General features: G+C 39.1%; 1 protein-coding gene and 1 non-coding gene across 2 annotated transcripts in view; both read left to right on the top strand.

Moving 5' to 3' along the window:
- The window catches only part of ME1 (malic enzyme 1, NADP(+)-dependent, cytosolic), a 222,603-nt gene that overhangs the window by 37,814 nt on the left and 167,812 nt on the right, over nucleotides 1-16,977 (top strand). Inside the window, exon 3 of the mRNA XM_010861739.1 lies at nucleotides 3,806-3,955. Within this exon, the coding sequence (XP_010860041.1) occupies nucleotides 3,806-3,955 (150 nt within the window). The remainder of the gene's footprint in view (nucleotides 1-3,805; nucleotides 3,956-16,977) is intronic.
- Nucleotides 9,603-9,674, top strand: TRNAC-GCA. Its single transcript has one exon. It is a non-coding gene; the product is annotated as a tRNA-Cys (tRNA).

The raw sequence follows: 16,977 nt of genomic DNA, 5'->3' as shown, positions 1-16,977 counted from the left end.
GATTGTTAAAGATGGATTATGGAGGCCATAGTTGTAAGGCTTTTGCTGTTTCTCTGAGTGAAAGAGGGGCTCATTCAAGGTTTTGAACAGAAGGTCAGCATGATCTGAGCTATATTTCTAGAAAACTTTGCAATGTTGAGAATAGAATATAAGAGTATTTAGGAGACTTACAGGCAAAAGATGATGGTGATTTAGATCCTGGATGGTAGCAATGAAGGTGTGTAGATTTGGATAGATCTTGAAGCAAAATCACTGCAGATGGTGACTGCAGCCATGAAATTAAAAGATGCTTACTCCTTGGAAGAAAAGTTTTGACCAAACTAGACAGCATATTAAGAATTCTGCAGAGACATTACTTTGCTGACAAAAGCCCGTCTAGTCAAGGCTATGGTTTTTCCAGTAGTCATGTATAGATGTGAGAGTTGGACTATAAAGAAAGCTGAGTGCCGAAGAGTTGATGCCTTTGAACTGTGGTGTTGGAGAAGATGCTTGAGAGTCCCTTGGACTGCAAGGAGATCCATCCAGTCCATCCTGAAGGAAATCAGTCCTGAATATTCATTGGAAGAACTAATGTTGAAGCTGAAACTCCAAAACTTTGGCCACCTGATGCAAAGAGCTGACTCATTTGAAAAGACCCTGATTCTGGGAAAGATTGAAGGTGGGAAGAGAAGGGGACAGCAGAGGATGAGATGGTTGGATGGCATCACCGACTCAATGGGCATGAGTTTGAGTAAACTCCAGGAGTTTTGATGGACAGGGAGGCCTGGCGTGCTGCAGTCCATGGGGTCACAAAGAGTCAGACACGACTGAGTGACTGAACTGAACTGAACTGAAGCAAAGCTAGTTGTAAAGAATATGTCTGCCCGTGCAGGAGATATAAAAGAAGTTCGATCTGTGGGTTGGGAAGATCCCATGGAGGAGGGCATGGCAACCCACTCCAGTATTCTTGCCTGGAGAATCCCAGGGACAGGATCCTGGAGGGCCACAGTCCATGGGGTCACAAAGAGTTGGACATGACTGAAGCAACTTAGCACTGAAGCAAAGCCAGCATAACCTCCTAATGTAATAGAGATGAGTGTTAGAAAGCCTCTAGAGCCCAGGAGAAAACAGCAAAGAAAGAAAAAAAGGAATGATCAGTGAAAAGGGAAAATCGAGAGAATCTGGTGACCTGGAATTCAGGTAAAGAGAGTGTATGGAGCTGTAGGGAAAACCACTTGTGTCAAGTGTCCTAAAAAGTGTTGACTTAGCGATGATGATTTCCACATGGCTAGATCAGTGTTAGCATCATCTTTTAAAAGTCATCATTTTCTTCCCAGTTGTTAGTGTTGGGAGTTGAAATAACATCTATTTGCCACGGATTAGAATCCTTGTGTCTCTGACTCCAAATTCTATGCATTTTCAACTATTTCAGAGAATGAGAATCAATCCAAAAAGGCTGGTAGGACTATTAAGGACAGTTTTGCAAGATTATTCCAAGTTGTACCAAACAGTTTAAGTTTTATTGTATAAACCACTGAAGATTACAAGTAATATGATAAGGTTGATATTTTAAAAGATAATTCTGGTTCAGAAATGCCTCTAGAAAGAAAAAGACCTCTTGATCTAAATAATTAGAAAAGCCCCTTAAACTTTCTTACCTTAGTAATTTTTAGGGTCATTGTTAACATTCCGTAGTTATTTTCTGCTTGTCATTTTTCTTGGCTCTTCAGTACTGCAAATTAAATGATGAAGTCTTTGTATTTAGTTAGTTAAGTTACTGTTTAAACTTTATCTATAGTGGTATTTTTCATTTGTATTTCATTTTAAAATAGGGATACCTGGAGAAGGAAATGGCAACCCACTCCAATATTCTTGCCTGGAGAATCCTATAGACAGAGAAGGCTGGTGGACTATGCTTCATGGGGTCACAAGGAGTTGGACAAGACTAAGTGACTAACACTAACAAATAACCCATAGGTGAAAGAAGAAACCAGAAAGAAAAAGTTTAACTGAAGGAATTGAAAATACAAAATTTAAAAATTCGTGTAATGAAGCTAAGGCAGTGCTTTGACTGAGATTTATAGAATTAAATGCTTATGTTAATAAAATAGGTATCAAATCAATGATCTACACTTCTATTTTAAGAAACTAGACAAACAAAAACAAATCCAAAGTGAACAGTAAAAAGGAAGTGCCAAAGATTGGAGTTGAAATCAAATAAATAGAAAGCAGAAAATTTAATAGAGAAAAATCACTGAAACCTAAATATATTTTCCAGGAGATTAAAATTCTTTTGTGGACTCCCTTGCTCATAAAATAAAGTCTAAACTCTTTAACTGGAAAAAAAAATAGGGATAAAGTCATTTAAATATTAAATAAAACTGTGCTGTTTCAGCCCTGATTTTAGTGTTTGAATGACACCAGCTCAGGTTATTGTTCTTTATTTTTTTAGATGATTAGGAATATTTCTTTATTTTTTTAAACTGCAACCTGATCCAATTTTTATTTTATTATTATTTTGGCTACACTGGGTCTTTGCTGTGGGGCTAGGGCTCTTCATTGTTGCGCACAGACTTTCTCTACTTGTGGTATGCAGGCTTCTCTAGTGAAGCACGGACTCTAAAGCATGAGGACTCTCTAGTTGCAGCGTGTGAGCTTAGTTGGCCCATGGCATGTGGGATCTTAGTTCCCTGACCAGGGATCAAACCCATGTCCTCTGCATTGGAAGATGGGTTCTTAACTACTAGACCACCAGGGAAGTCCCAGGAATATTTCTAAAGTCTTTTTTGATCAGATGTTTTCTATGTGACCTAAAAATTACTGTATGTGTTCAGTAGCTGAGTCGTGTCCAATTCTTTGCTACCCCATGGACTGCAGCACACCAGGCTTCCCTGTCCTTCACCATCTCCCGGAGTTTGCTCAAATTCTTATCCATTGAGTCGGTGATGCTGTTTAACCATCTCATCCTCAGCCGCCCCCTTCTCCTTTTGTGTTCAGTTTTTCCCAGCATCAGGGTCTTTTCCAATTAGTTGGCTCTTTCCATGAGGTACTCGAAGTTTTGGAGCTTCAGCATCAGTCCTTCCAGTGAATATTCAGGGTTGATTTCCTTTAGCATTGACTGGTTTGATCTCCTTGCAGTCCAGGAGACTCTAGAGTCTTCCTCAGCACCACAATTTGAAAGCATCAGTTCTTCAGCACTCAGCCTTCTTTATGGTCCAACTCTCACATCTGTACATGACTACTGGAAAAATCATAGCTTTGCCTATGTGGACCTTTGTTGGCAAAGTGATGTCTTTGCTTTTTAATACTTTGTCCAGGTTTGCCATAGCTTTCCTTCCAAAGGGCAAACATCTTTTAATTTCATGGCCACAGTCACCACCCACAGTGATTTTGGAGCCTAAGAAAATAAAATCTGTCACTGCTTCCACTTTTTCCCCTTCTGTTTGCCATGAAGTCATGGGACCAGATGCCATGATCTTCGTTTTTTGAATGTTGAGTTTTAAGCCAGCATTTTCACTCTCTTCTTTCACCCTCATCAAGAGGCTCTTTAGTGTCTCATTTTCTGCAATTAGAGTGGCATTATCTGCATATCTGAGGTTGTTATTTCTCCTGCAAATTTTGATTATAGCTTGTAATTAATCCAGCCCAGCATTTCACATGATGTACTCTGCATATAAGTTAAATAAGTAGGGTGACAATTTACAGCTTTGTTGTACTCCTTTCCAGTTTTGAACCAGTGTATATGTTGTTGCAAACATTTAGTTTTATAAACAGCTATTTTATGACTGTGTTGGAATGTAGATCTAATTATGTCCCATTTCCACAGGTATCTTCTCTTAATGGATCTTCAAGATAGAAACGAAAAGCTCTTCTATAAAGTGCTGATGTCTGACATTGAGAAATTCATGCCTATCGTTTATACTCCCACTGTGGGTCTAGCTTGCCAACAATATAGTTTAGCATTTCGGAAGCCAAGGTATGTAAAGTTTTATTTTAAATACAGTTTGTGTCTTCATTTATTTTCTGTCAAGTTTTTGCTACAATTAAAAAAATTATGTAATGAGATAGAAGTTCAGAAAAATCTACAACTTCATTTGGGCCCCTGGTGGCTCAGACGGTAAAGAATCTGCCTGCAATGCGGGAGACCTGGGTTCGATCCCTGAGTTGAGACGATCCCATGGAGGAGAGCATGGCAACCAGTTACAGCATCCTTGCGTGGAGAATCCCCGTGGATAGAGGAACGTGGTGGGCTAAAGAACATTAAATATAAATGTATATGTGACATTTTAAAATATAGTGTTTCATTCCTAGATTTAAGATCATGGGGAAGTTATTTTTTATAAACCAATTTGTATTTCCTTTTACAGATACTAAATGAACATTTTTTGGGTAAAAAAGGTAGTTGATCATAACTAAGTTTGTCTTTGAGATAGTAATTGCCTCTATTATGTGTACATTTTGTAACTTAAAGATTTTAGATTTTCCTGAAAATAAGGAGTATTGTTATTTAGTCGCTAAATTGTGTGCGACTTCTGTGATGCAGTGGACTGTAGCTCATCAAGCTCCTCTATCCATGGGATTTGTGGGTTGCCATTTCCTTCTCCAGCAGATCTTCCTGACCAAGGGATTGAACCCAAGTCTCCTGAATTGGCAGGCGGGTTCTTTACCACTGACCCACCATAGAAGCCCAAGGAGTATATTATTTCCTAAATTCAGAGTTGGCATTAAACAGGCCCTTTTGTTGATTTCCTTTAAGTGAAATTGTAACCATCTTTAAAGATATGTAAAATATAAAATGTAGTTTTTTAAAACCATGGCTTTATCACATTACTTTAAATACTTTTGCAGCAAGGAACAATTGAAATAAATATTAATGCTTTTAACAGCAGCAACAACAAAAGCTCAAGTTGAATATTTATGTGCTGCTTGTAGTTCTGAATTTAAAATAAAAAGAAATGTTTATAAGTTTCTATCACAAATATAAAAGCCTACTGTAAGTTCTGTCATTGAAAGGAATGTTTCAGAGGTAAGATCTGAAAGTTAGTAGATTTCACAAAGGTGTATTGATGTAGTGGTAATATTTTGCACATTTGTGCCAATTGCCTTTTTTATAAAGAAAATAATTAGCCACATTATCCCTTATATAAAGAGAATAATCAATTGTAGATGGTCTGTTTAATTTCCTTAATAGCACATATCTGTATTGCATTTATATAATGGCTATGTTAACAGAGAATTTTTTTTTCATAGAAAAACAAGAGTTAGAATTTAGCTGGTAACTGTATTATGATGAATAATTCTTTTTTGAATATATAAATATTTTATTTTTAAATTAAGCAATGCTGCTGCTGCTGCTGCTAAGTCGCTTCAGTCGTGTCCGACTCTGTGCGACCCCATAGACGGCAGCCCATCAGGCTCCACCATCCCTGGGATTCTCCAGGCAAGAATACTGGAGCAGGTTGCCATTTCCTTCTCCAATGCATGAAAGTGAAAAGTGAAAGTGAAGTCGCTCAGTAGTGTCCGACTCTTAGCGACCCCATGGACTGCAGCCTACCAGGCTCCATCCATGGGATTTTCCAGGCAAGAGTACTGGGTGGGGTGCCATTGCCTTCTCCAAATTAAGCAATACATGTTCATTATTGAAAAATGAGAAAATACAAATATACAAAAGAAGTATTTTAAGAATACCTAGTTTCATGATAACAAAAAAACTCGATGCAATACTGTTTTCCTTATAGAAAGGATCATCTATATAAACTGTTGTTTACCTATCAGGTTATAGGTAGGTAAGTAGATAGATAGATAAATAGGAGGGGAGAGGGAGAGGCAGAGATGGGGTGAGACGTAGCACAGCATTTGTATCAAAATGCTCACACGTATTAATTTTAGGTGATGTATTCATGGTATTCTATCAAATTTTATGCAGTATTTCAAATTATTTTTTAATTTTTTTATTGAACAATAATTGCTTTACAGAATTTTGTTTTTTTTCTGTCAAGCCTCAACCTGAATCAGCCATAGGTATACACATATCCCCTCCCTTTCGAACCTCCCTCCGTCTCCCTCCCCACCCCACCCCTATGGTTGATACAGAGCCTCTGTTTGAGTTTCTTAGCCATATTTCTTAGCCAAGTTCCCATTGGCTATCTTGCATATGGTAATGTAAGTTTCCATGTTACTCTTCCCATGTGTCTCACCCTCTCCTACCCTCTCCCCATGTCCATAAGTCTATTCTCTATGTCTGCTTGTCCATTGCTGCCCTATAAGTAAATTCTTGAAGACCATTTTTATAGATTCTGTATATATGGATTAGAATACAATGTTTATCTTTCTCTTTCTGACTTCCTTCACTCTGTATAATAGGTTCTAGGTTCATCCACCTCATCAGAACTGACTCAAATGCATTTCTTTTTATGGCTGAGTAATATTCCTTCATGTATATGTACCACAACTTCTTTATCCATTCATTTGTTGATGGGTATCTAGGTTGCTTCCATGTTCTAGCTATTGTAAATCGTGCTGCAACGAACAATGGGATACATGTGTCTTTTTCAATTTTGGTTTCCTCAGGGTAGATGCCTAAGGAGTGGGATTGCTGGGTCATATGGTAGTTTTATTCCTAGTTTTTAAAGGAATCTTCATACTGTCTTCCATAGTGGCTGTATCAATTTACATTCCCACCAACAGTGTTAGAGTGTTCCCTTTTCTCCACGCCCTGTCCAGCATTTATTGTTTGTAGACTTTTTGATGATCACCGTTCTGATTGGTGTGAGGTGATATCTCATTGTAGTTTTGATTTGCATTTCTCTAATAATGAGAGATGTTGAGCATCTTTTCATGTGTTTGTTAGCCATCTGTATGTCTTCTTTGGAGAAACGTCTGTTTAGGTATTTTTCCCGCTTTAGTATTGGGTTGTTTGTTTTCCTGATATTGAGTTGTGTGAGCTGCCTATATATTTTGGAAATTAATCCTTTGTCAGTTGTTTCATTTGCTATTATTTTCTCCCATTCTGAGGGTTGTCTTTCCACCTTGCTTATAGTTTCCTTTGCTGTGCAAAAGCTTTTAAGTTTAATCAGGTCCCACTTGTTTACTTTTGGTTATATTTCCATTACTCTAGTAGGTGGGTCATCAGAGAAGGCAATGGCAACTCACTCCAGTACTCTTGCCTGGAAAATCCCATGGATGGAGGAGCCTGGTGGGCTGCAGTCCATGGGGTCGCTAAGAGTCAGACACGACTGACCGACTTCACTTTCACTTTTCACTTTTATGTATTGGAGAAGGCAATAGCAACCCACTCCAGTGTTCTTGCCTTGAGAATCCCAGGGATGGGGGAGCCTGGTTTGCTGCCATCTATGGGATCGCACAGAGTCAGACATGACTGAAGTGACTTAGCAGCAGCAGCAGCAGCAGCAGGAGGTGGGTCATAGAGGATCTTGCTTTGATTTATGTCATCGAGTGTTCTATGTTTTCCTCTAAGAGTTTTATAGTTTCTGGTCTTATATTTAGGTCTTTGATCCATTTTGAGTTTATCTTTGTGTATGGTGTTAGGAAATGCCCTAATTTCATTCTTTTACATGTAGCTGTCCAGTTTCCCCGGCACCTTTATTGAAGAGGCTGTCTTTGCCCCATTGTATCTTCTTGCTTCGTTTGTCAAATATAAGGTACCCATAGGTGCATGTGTTGATTTCTGGGCTTTCTATGTTGTTCCATTGGTCTATGTTTCTGTTTTTGTGCCAATACCATACTGTCTTGATGACTGCAGCTTTGTAGTATATTCTGAAGTCAGGCAGATTGATTCCTCCAACACCATTCTTCTTTCTCAAGATTGCTTTGGCTATTTGGGGTCATTTGTGCTTCCAGAGTTGACTCATTGGAAAAGACTCTGATGCTGGGAGGGATTGGGGGCAGGAGGAGAAGGGGACGACAGAGGATGAGATTGCTGGATGGCATCACTGACTCGATGGACGTGAGTCTCAGTGTATACTCCGGGAGTTGGTGATGGACAGGGAGGCCTGGCGTGCTGTGATTCATGGGGTCGCAAAGAGTCGGACATGACTGAGTGACTGAACTGAACTGAACTGTGCTTCCATATGAATTGTGAAATTCTTTGTTCTAGTTCTGTGAAAAATGTCATTGGTAATTTGATAGGGATCGGGTTAATTCTGTAGATTGCTGATTCTTCCTACCCAGGAACATGGAATATCTCTCCATCTGTTTATGTCATCTTTGATTTCTTTCATTCAGTTCAGTCGCTCAGTCATGTCTGACTCTTTGCAACCCCATGAACTGCAGCATGCCAGGCCTCACTGTCCATCACCAACTCCCGGAGTCCACCCAAACCCATGTCCATCGAGTCGATGATGCCATCTAACCATCTCATCCTCTGTCGTCTCCTTCTCCTCCTGCCCTCAATCTTTCCCAGCATCAGAGTCTTTTCCAATGAGTCAGCTCTTTGGATCAGGTGGTCAAAATATTGGAGTTTCAGCCTCAACATCAGTCCTTCCAGTGAACACCCAGGACTGATCTCCTTTAAGATGGACTGGTTGGATTTCCTTGCAGTCCAAGGGACTCTCAAGAGTCTTCTCCAACACCACAGTTCAAAAGCATTAATTCTTCGGCACTCAGCTTTCTTTATAGTCCAACTCTCACCTCCATACATGACCACTAGAAAAACCATAGCCTTGACTGGATGAACCCTTGTTGGCAAAGTAATGTCCCTGCTTTAATATGCTGTCTAGGTTGATTGTAGCTTTCCTTCCAAGGAGCAAGCGTCTTTTTATTTCATTGCTGCAGTCACCATCTGCAGTGATTTTGGAGCCCAGAAAAATAAAGTCAACCGCTGTTTCCCCATCTATTTCCCATGAAGTGATGGGACCGGATGCCATGATTTTAGTTTTCTGAATGTTGAGCTTTAAGCCAACTTTTTCACTCTCCTCTTTCACTTTCATCAAGAGGCTCTTTAGTTCTTTTTCACTTTCTGCCATAAGGGTGGTGTCATCTGCATATCTGAGGTTATTGATATTTCTCCCGGAAATCTTGATTCCAGCTTGTGCTTCATCAAGCCCAGTGTTTCTCATGATGTACTCTGCATCTAAGTTAAATAAGCAGGGTGATGATACACAGCCTTGATGTACTCCTTTTCCTATTTGGAACCAGTCTGTTGTTCTTTTATTAGTGTCTTATAATTTTCTGTGTACAGTTCTTTTGTCTCTTTAGGTAAGTTTATTCCTAGATATTTAATTCTTCTTGTTGCAGTGGTGAATGGGATTGATTCCTTAATTTCTTCTTTTGAGTTTTGATTGTTAGTATAGAGAAATGCAAGTGATTTCCGTGTATTGATGTATCCTGCAACTTTGCTAAATTCACTGATTAGCTCTAGTGATTTTCTGATACTGTCTTTAGGGTTTTCTATGTAGCGTATCATGTCATCTGCAAACAGTGAGAGCTTTGCTGCTGCTTTTCCGATCTGGATTCCTTTTATTTCTTTTTCTTCTCTGATTGCTGCTGCTAGGACTTCCAGAACTATGTTGAGACACCCTTTTCTTGTTCCTGATCTTAGGGGGAATGCTTTGTGTTTTTCACCATTGAGAATAATGTTTGCTGTATGCTTAAAATGTATGACTTCCCTGGTGGCTCAAACGGTAAAGTGTCTGCTTGCAATGCAGGAGACCCAGGTTCGATCCCTGGTTTGGGAAGATCCCCTGGAGAAGGAAATGGCAACCCACTGCAGTACTCTTGCCTTCAAAATCCCATAGACAGAGGAGCCTGGTAGGCTACAGTCCATGGGGTCCCAAAGAGTCAGACATGACTGAGCAACTTCATTTTCTTTTCTATCGTATATGGCCTTTACTATGTTGAGGTAGGTTCCTTCTATGCCCATTTTTTCAAGAGTTTTAATCATACATGGGTGCTGAATTTTGTCAAAGGCTTTTTCTGCTTCTGCTGAGATCATATGGTTTTTAACTTTTAATTTGTTAATATGGTGTATCACATTGATTGATTTGCATATAGTGAAGCATCCTTGCATCCCTGAAATAAACCCAACTTGACTTTGGTGTATGAGCTTTTTGATGTGTTGCTGAATTCTGTTTGTTAAAATTTTGTTGAGGATTTTTGCATCTGTGTTCATCAGTGATACTGGCCTGTAGTTTTCTTTTTGTGTGTTGTCTTTGCTTTTGGTATCAGGGTGACGGTGGCCTCGTAGAATGAGTTTAGAAGTGTTCCTTCCTCTGCCATTTTTTGAAAGAGTTTTAGAAGGCTAGGCATTAGCTCTTCTGTGAATGTTAGATAGAATTCTCCTGTAAAGGCATCTGGTCCTGGGCTTTTGTTTTTTTGGCAGATTTTGGTCAGAGCTTCAGTTTCAGTGCTTTTAATTGGGTTGTTCATAATTTCTGTTTCTTCCTGGTTCTGTCTTGGAAGATTGAACTTTTCTAAGAGTCTGTCTGTTTTTTCTTCCAGGTTCTCCATATATTTGTTCATGATAGTCTCTTATAATCCTTTGTATTTCTGCATTGTCTGTTGTAACCTCTCCTTTTTCATTTCTAATTTTGTTGATTTGATTCTTCTTTTTTTCTTAATAAGTCTCGCTAAAGGTTTGTCGATTTTGTTTATCTTCTCAAAGAACCAACTTTTAGTTTTATTAATCTTTACTATTGTTTCTTTCATTTCTTTTTTATTTATTTCTGGTCAGATCTTTATGATTTCTTTCCTTCTACTAATTTTGGGGGTTTTTGGTTCTTTTTTTTCCATTTGGTTTAGGTGTAAAGTTAGGTTGTCTATTCAATGGTTTTCTTGTTTCTTGAGGTGGGATTGTATTGTTATAAACTTCCCTCTTAGGACTGCTTGCTGCATCCCATGGGTTTTGAGTTGTCATGTTTTCATTGTCATTTGTTTCTAGAAATTTTTTGATTGCCCTTTTGACTTCTTCAGTAACCTGTTGGTTATTGAGAAACACATTGTTTAATCTCCATGTATTCGTGTTTCCTACAGTTTTTTCTTGTAATTGATATCTAGTCTCATAGCATTGTGGTTGGAGAAGATGCTTGATACAATTTAACTTTGTTACATTTACTGAGATTTGATTTTTGACCCAAAATGTGGTCTATTCTGGAGAATGTTCCATTTAAACCTGAGAAGAAGGTGTATTCTTCTGCATTGGGGTGGAATGTCCTGAAGATAACAATGAGATGCATCTCATCTAATATATCACTTAAGACTTGTGTTTCCTTATTAGTTTTCTGTTTTGATGATCTGTCCATTGGTGTGAGTGGGGTGTTAAACGTCTCCTACTATTATTGTGCTACTGTCAGTTTTTGCTTTTGTCTGTTAATGTTTGTCTTATGTATTGAGGTGCTTCTATGTTGGGTGCATTGATATTTACAATTATTATGTCTTCCTCTTGGATTGATCCCTTGATCATTATGTAGTGTCCTTCCTATCTCTTGTAATCTTCTTTATTTTAAGGTTTATTTTGTCTAATATGAGTATTGTTAATCCAGCTTTCTTTTGCTTCCTATTTGCATGGAATATATTTTTCCATCCTCTAATTTGCAGGCTATATGTGTCTTGAGGTCTGAAGTCGGTTTCTTGTAGACGTCATGTATGTGGGTCTTGTTTTTGTATCCATTCAGCCAGTCTGTGTCTTTTTGTTGGAGCATTTAATCCATTTACATTTAAAGTAATACATATTCTGATTGCCATTTTCTTAATTGTTTGGGGTTGATTTTGTAGATCTTTTTTCTTCTCTTGTATTTCTTGAGTATATAAGTCCCTTTAACATTTGTTGTAAAGCTGATTTGGTGGTACTGAATTCTCTTAACTTTTGCTTGTCTGAAAAACTTTATTTCTCCATAAATTTTCAATGAGATCCTTCCTGGGTACAGTCACCTTGGTTGTAAATGTTTCCCTTTCAGTACTTTAAATATATCCTGCCATTCCCTTCTGGCCTGCAGAGTTTCTGCTGGGAGATCAGGGTTTACATGTATGGGGTTTCCCTTGTATGTTACTTGTTGCTTTTCCCTTGCTGCATTTAATATTCTTTCTTTGTGTTTAGTCTTTATTAGTTGATTAGTATGTGTCTTGGCATGTTTATCCTGTATGGAACTCTTTGCACCTCTTGGACTTTATTGGCTGTTTCCTTTTCCATGTTGGGTAAGTTTTCAACTATACTCTCTTCAAAAATTTTCTTATATCCTTTCTTTCTCTCTTCTTCTTCTGGGACCCCTAATATTTGAATGTTGGTGTGTTTGGTATTGTCCCAGAAGTCTCTTAGACTATCCTCAGTTCTTTTCATTCTTTTTACTTTATTCTGCTCTTCAGAAGTTATTTCCACCATTTTATCTTCCAGCTCACTGTTTCATTCTTCTGCTTCAGTTATTCTGCTGTTGATTCCTTCTTAGAGTATTTTTAATTTCAGTAATTGTGTTGTTTGTCTCTGTATGTTTATTCTTTAATTCTTCTAGGTCTTTGTTAATTGATTCTTAACATTTTCTGTGTTCAAGGTTTTTGATCATCTTTATTATCATTATACGGAATTATTTTTCAGATAGTTTGCCTATCTCCTTTTCATTTATTTGGACTTCTGTATTTCTAGTTTGTTCCTTCATTTGTGTAGTATTTCTCTGCCTTTTCATAATTTTTTTTTTAACTTACTGTGTCTGAGGTCTCCTTTTCCCAGGCTTCAAGGTTGAATTCTTTCTTCCTTTTGGTTTCTCCCCTCCTAAGGTTTGTCCAGTGGTTTGTGTAAGCTTCATATAGGGTGAGATTTATGCTGAGTTTTTATTTGTTTGCTTGTTTTTCCTCTAATGGACAAGACTGAGTGAGGTGGTAATCGTGTCTGCTGGTGACTGGGTTTGTATTTTTGTTTTGTTTGTCGTTTAGATGAGGTGTCCTGCACAGGGTGCTACTGATGGTTGGGTGATGCTGGCTCTTGTATTCAAGTGGTTTCCCGTGTGTTAGTTCTCACTAGTCGATACTCCCTAGCATTAGTTCTCTGGTAGTGTAGGGTCTTGGAGTCAGTGCTCCCTCTCCAAAGGCTCAGGGCTTGATCTCAAGTTTTGTGTGGTTCTGTATGTTCTTTTCCACTGGTCAGGTACTGTTGTCTGCTCTCAGCTGGTGTTCTGTATGCACTTCTGTGTCTGAAGGTGTATTCCTGATGTGTCTGTGGAGAGAGAGGTACCCCATATCCATCTACTCCTCCGCAATCTTGTTCTCCTTTTTTTTTTTTTTTCCCCATTTGTGCTTTCTAGTTTCACTGGCTCATAAGGTGGCCGGGCCCAGAGGTCTCCCAGCTGGTGCTTCAGATCCAAGTCTGTATTGCAAAATCAGTATTTGAAATGTAAAAGAACACTTTACTAACAGAAAGTAAACTTCCCACAATTATTTGTAAATGATCACTTTATGGCAGTTTTCTGTCATGTGGATCTTTAATGTGTATATTTTGTTAAATTTTTGATGATTTTTGAAGATATTTTTATTGAGATAATATTTGAAATGTTTCAGGTAAATAATGGAACAGTTGATTTGACATTTAGATACATTACAAAATGATCACCACAGTAAGTTGTCTAGTAACTGTCCCTACACAAAGTTATTACAGTGTTATTGACTATCTTCCTTATGCTGTATATTGTATCCCTGTAACTTAACTGAAAATTTGTAGCTGTTAATCTTCTTCACCTTTTTTGTCCAATTCCCCACCCTGCCCACCTGTGATAACCATCTGTTTGTTCTTTGTATGTATGAGTCTGTTTTCTTTCTGTTTATTTTGTTTTTTAGATTCAACGTATTAGTGACATCATATGGTATTTGTGGTATTTGTCTTTCTCTTGACTTATTTCACTTAACGTGATACCCTGGATCCTCCCAGTTGTTCCAAATAGCAAGATTTAATCCTTTTTATGAGTAATATTCCATTGTGTGTGTGTGTGTGTGTGTATATATGACCATAGTGTGGTGTCAGTCACTCAGTCATGTCTGACTCTTGGCGACTCCATGGACTGTAGCCCACCAGGATCCTCTGTCCATGCGATTTCCCAGGCAAGAATACTGGAGTGGGTTGCCATTCCCTTCTCCAGGGGATCTTCCCAACACAGGGATCGAAATCTGGGTCTTCCACAATGCAGGCAAATTCTTTCCCATCTGAGCCACAGGGGAAGTCCATATGTGACCATATATATAGTAAATATATATATGTATATATCACATCTTTTTTATCTATTCATCTATCACTACTTAGTTTATTTGTATATCTTGGCTGCTGTAAATACTTCTGCAATGTACATTTTCTTCAAGTATATACCCAAAAGTGAAATAGCTGGATCATGTAGTAGTTCAATTTTTAATTTTTTTAAGGAGCCTCCATAATATTTTCTGTAGTGGCTGCAGCAATGTGCAGTCTTACCAATGTTCCCTTTTCTCCACATTCTCACCAACACTTGTTAATTTGTTGTCTTTTTGCTGATAGCCATTCTGACAGGTGTTAGGTGGTATCTCATTGGTGGTTTTTATTTGCGTTTCCATGATGATTAGTGATGTTAATAATCTTAATTTATTTTAGATGTTAATCCCTTATTGGACATATATTTGCTATATCTTGGGTGAGTTTTGCTCTGTCTACCTCCTAGGTCACTGGTTTGTTCTTCTGTACCATCTAATCAACTGCTAAATCTGATTTGTACCATCTAATTCAGTCCTTCTAGTGTGTTTTTCTTTCAGTTATTCTTCAACTCTGATTGGTTCATTGTTAACATTTTTTAACTCTTTGTTGAAATTTTCACTGTTTTCGTCCATTTTTCCTCCCAATTTTGGTGATCATCTTTATGATCATTACCTCGAATTCTTTTTTAAGTGTATTACTTATCTCTGTTTCATTGAGTTCACTTTCTGAGATTTTGTCTTTGTTCTTTCAGTTGGGACATAGTCCTCTGTCTTCTCATTTTATCTAATTCTCTTTTTGTATCTGTGTAGTACTTAAGTCTGTTATGTCTCCTAGTCTTGGAAAAGAGGTCTTATGTAGGAGACATTCCATGAGTCCTAGCAATGCACTCCTCTCTGGTCATTAGAGCTGTGTGCACTGGGAGTGCTTCCTATGTGGGCTGCATGTGCCATTAGTTGGGGTGGAGCTGACTCCCCTCTGCCCAGCCCTGTGTGGTTACTGTGGGTACAGCCCAGGGTGGAACAGGCCCCAGAGTTAATGGGCTGGAGGGAGGATTCAAAGATGGTGCTTGCCAGCATCTGTATCAGCATGGTGCAATGAGAGACCCAACCCCAGGGGTGTCCCAGCTGCCTCCTGTCTCTCTGGAATGCTTTCCAAGATCAACAGGTGGGTCTTACACAGGCACCTCTCAAATTACTACCATTGTGCTAGGACTCAGCTTGTGAGATTTTCTTCTCAGCCTTTAAGGGGGAGTCTCTGGCTCCTGTATCTCTCCTGTTCTCCCAAATGTAAGCTCCACTGGTTTTCAAAGCCACATGTTCTAGGGACTCATCTTCTGGTACAGGATCCCTAGGCTGGGGAGCCCACAATGGGCTCAGACCCTTTGTTCCTTGGGGAGGACCACTATGGTGGTGATATTCTTCCTGTTTTTGGGTCGCTAGCAGGGTCATATGGGTCCTGAGTAAACTGTGTCTTTATTTCTTCTATGTATCCAGTTCATTGTGGCTCCTCTCTCTATGTATTTTAGTTCAGTTCAGTCACTCAGTTGTGTCCAACTCTTTGTGACCCTATGGACTGCAGAACACCAGGCTTCCCTGTCCATCACCAACTCCCAGAGCTTACTCAGGCTTATGTCCATCGATTCAGTGATGCCATCCAACCATCTCATCCTCTGTCATCCCCTTCCCCTCCTGCCTTCAGTCTTTCCTAGGTTCAGGGTCTTTTCCAGGTTCAGGGTCTTTTCCAATGAGTTGGTTCTTCACATCAGGTGGCCAGAGTATTGGAGTTTCAGCTTCAGCATCAGTCCTTCCAATAAATATTCAGGACTGATCTCCTTTAGGATGGACTGGTTGGATCTCCTTGCAGTCCAGGGACTCTCAAGAATCTTCTCCAACACCACAGTCCAAAAGCATCAATTCTTTGGTGCTCAGCCTTATGGTCCAACTCTCACATCCATATGTGACTACTGGATAAAACCATAGCTTTGGCTAGATGGACTTTTTTTGGCAAATTAATGTCTCTGCTTTTTAGTATGCTGTCTAGGTTGATCATAGCTTTCCTTCCAGGGAGCAAGCATCTTTTAATTTCACTGCAGTCACCATTTGCAGTGATTTTGGAGCCCCCCAAAACAAAGTTTCTCACTGTTTCCATTGTTTCCCCATCTATTTGCCATGAAGTGATGGGATCAGATGCCATGATCTTAGTTTTTTGAATGTTGAGTTTCAAGCCAACTTTTTCACTCTTCTCTTTCACTTTCATCAAGAGGCTCTTTCGTTCCTCTTTGCTTTCTGCCATAAGAGTGGTGTCATCTGCATACTGGAGGTTGTTGATATTTCTCCTGGCAATCTTGATTCCAGCTTGTGCTTCATCTAGCCTGGCATTTCATATGATGTGTTACAAAATGTTATATATCTTTAGTTGTGAAAAAACTTTTCTGCTAGTCTTTTGTTGTTATTGTTCAGTTGCTAAGTCACGTCCAACTCTTTGCGACCCCATGGACTGCAGCACGCGAGGCCTTCCTGTCCATCACCAGCTCCCATAGTTTACTCAAACTCATGTCCATTGAGTTGGTGATGCCATCTAACCATCTCATCCCCTGTCACCTCCTTCTCCTCCTGTCCTCAGTCTTTCCCAGCATCAGGGTCTTGTCCAATGAGTAGGCTTTTCATATCAGATAGCCAAAGTATTGGAGCTTCAGCTTTAGCATCAGTCCTTCCAGTGAATATTCATGGTTGATTTCCTTTAGGATTGACTGGTTTGATCTCTTTGCCATCCAAGGGACTCTTAAGAGTCTTCTCTAGCACCACAATTCGAAAGCATCATTTCTTTGGTGCTTAGCCTTC

The sequence above is a fragment of the Bison bison genome, unplaced genomic scaffold (assembly GCF_000754665.1).
Source record: "Bison bison bison isolate TAMUID 2011002044 unplaced genomic scaffold, Bison_UMD1.0 scf7180017864473, whole genome shotgun sequence".
In the NCBI taxonomy this organism is placed as follows: Eukaryota; Metazoa; Chordata; class Mammalia; order Artiodactyla; family Bovidae; genus Bison; species Bison bison.
This window is presented reverse-complemented; position numbering and strand designations above follow the sequence as displayed.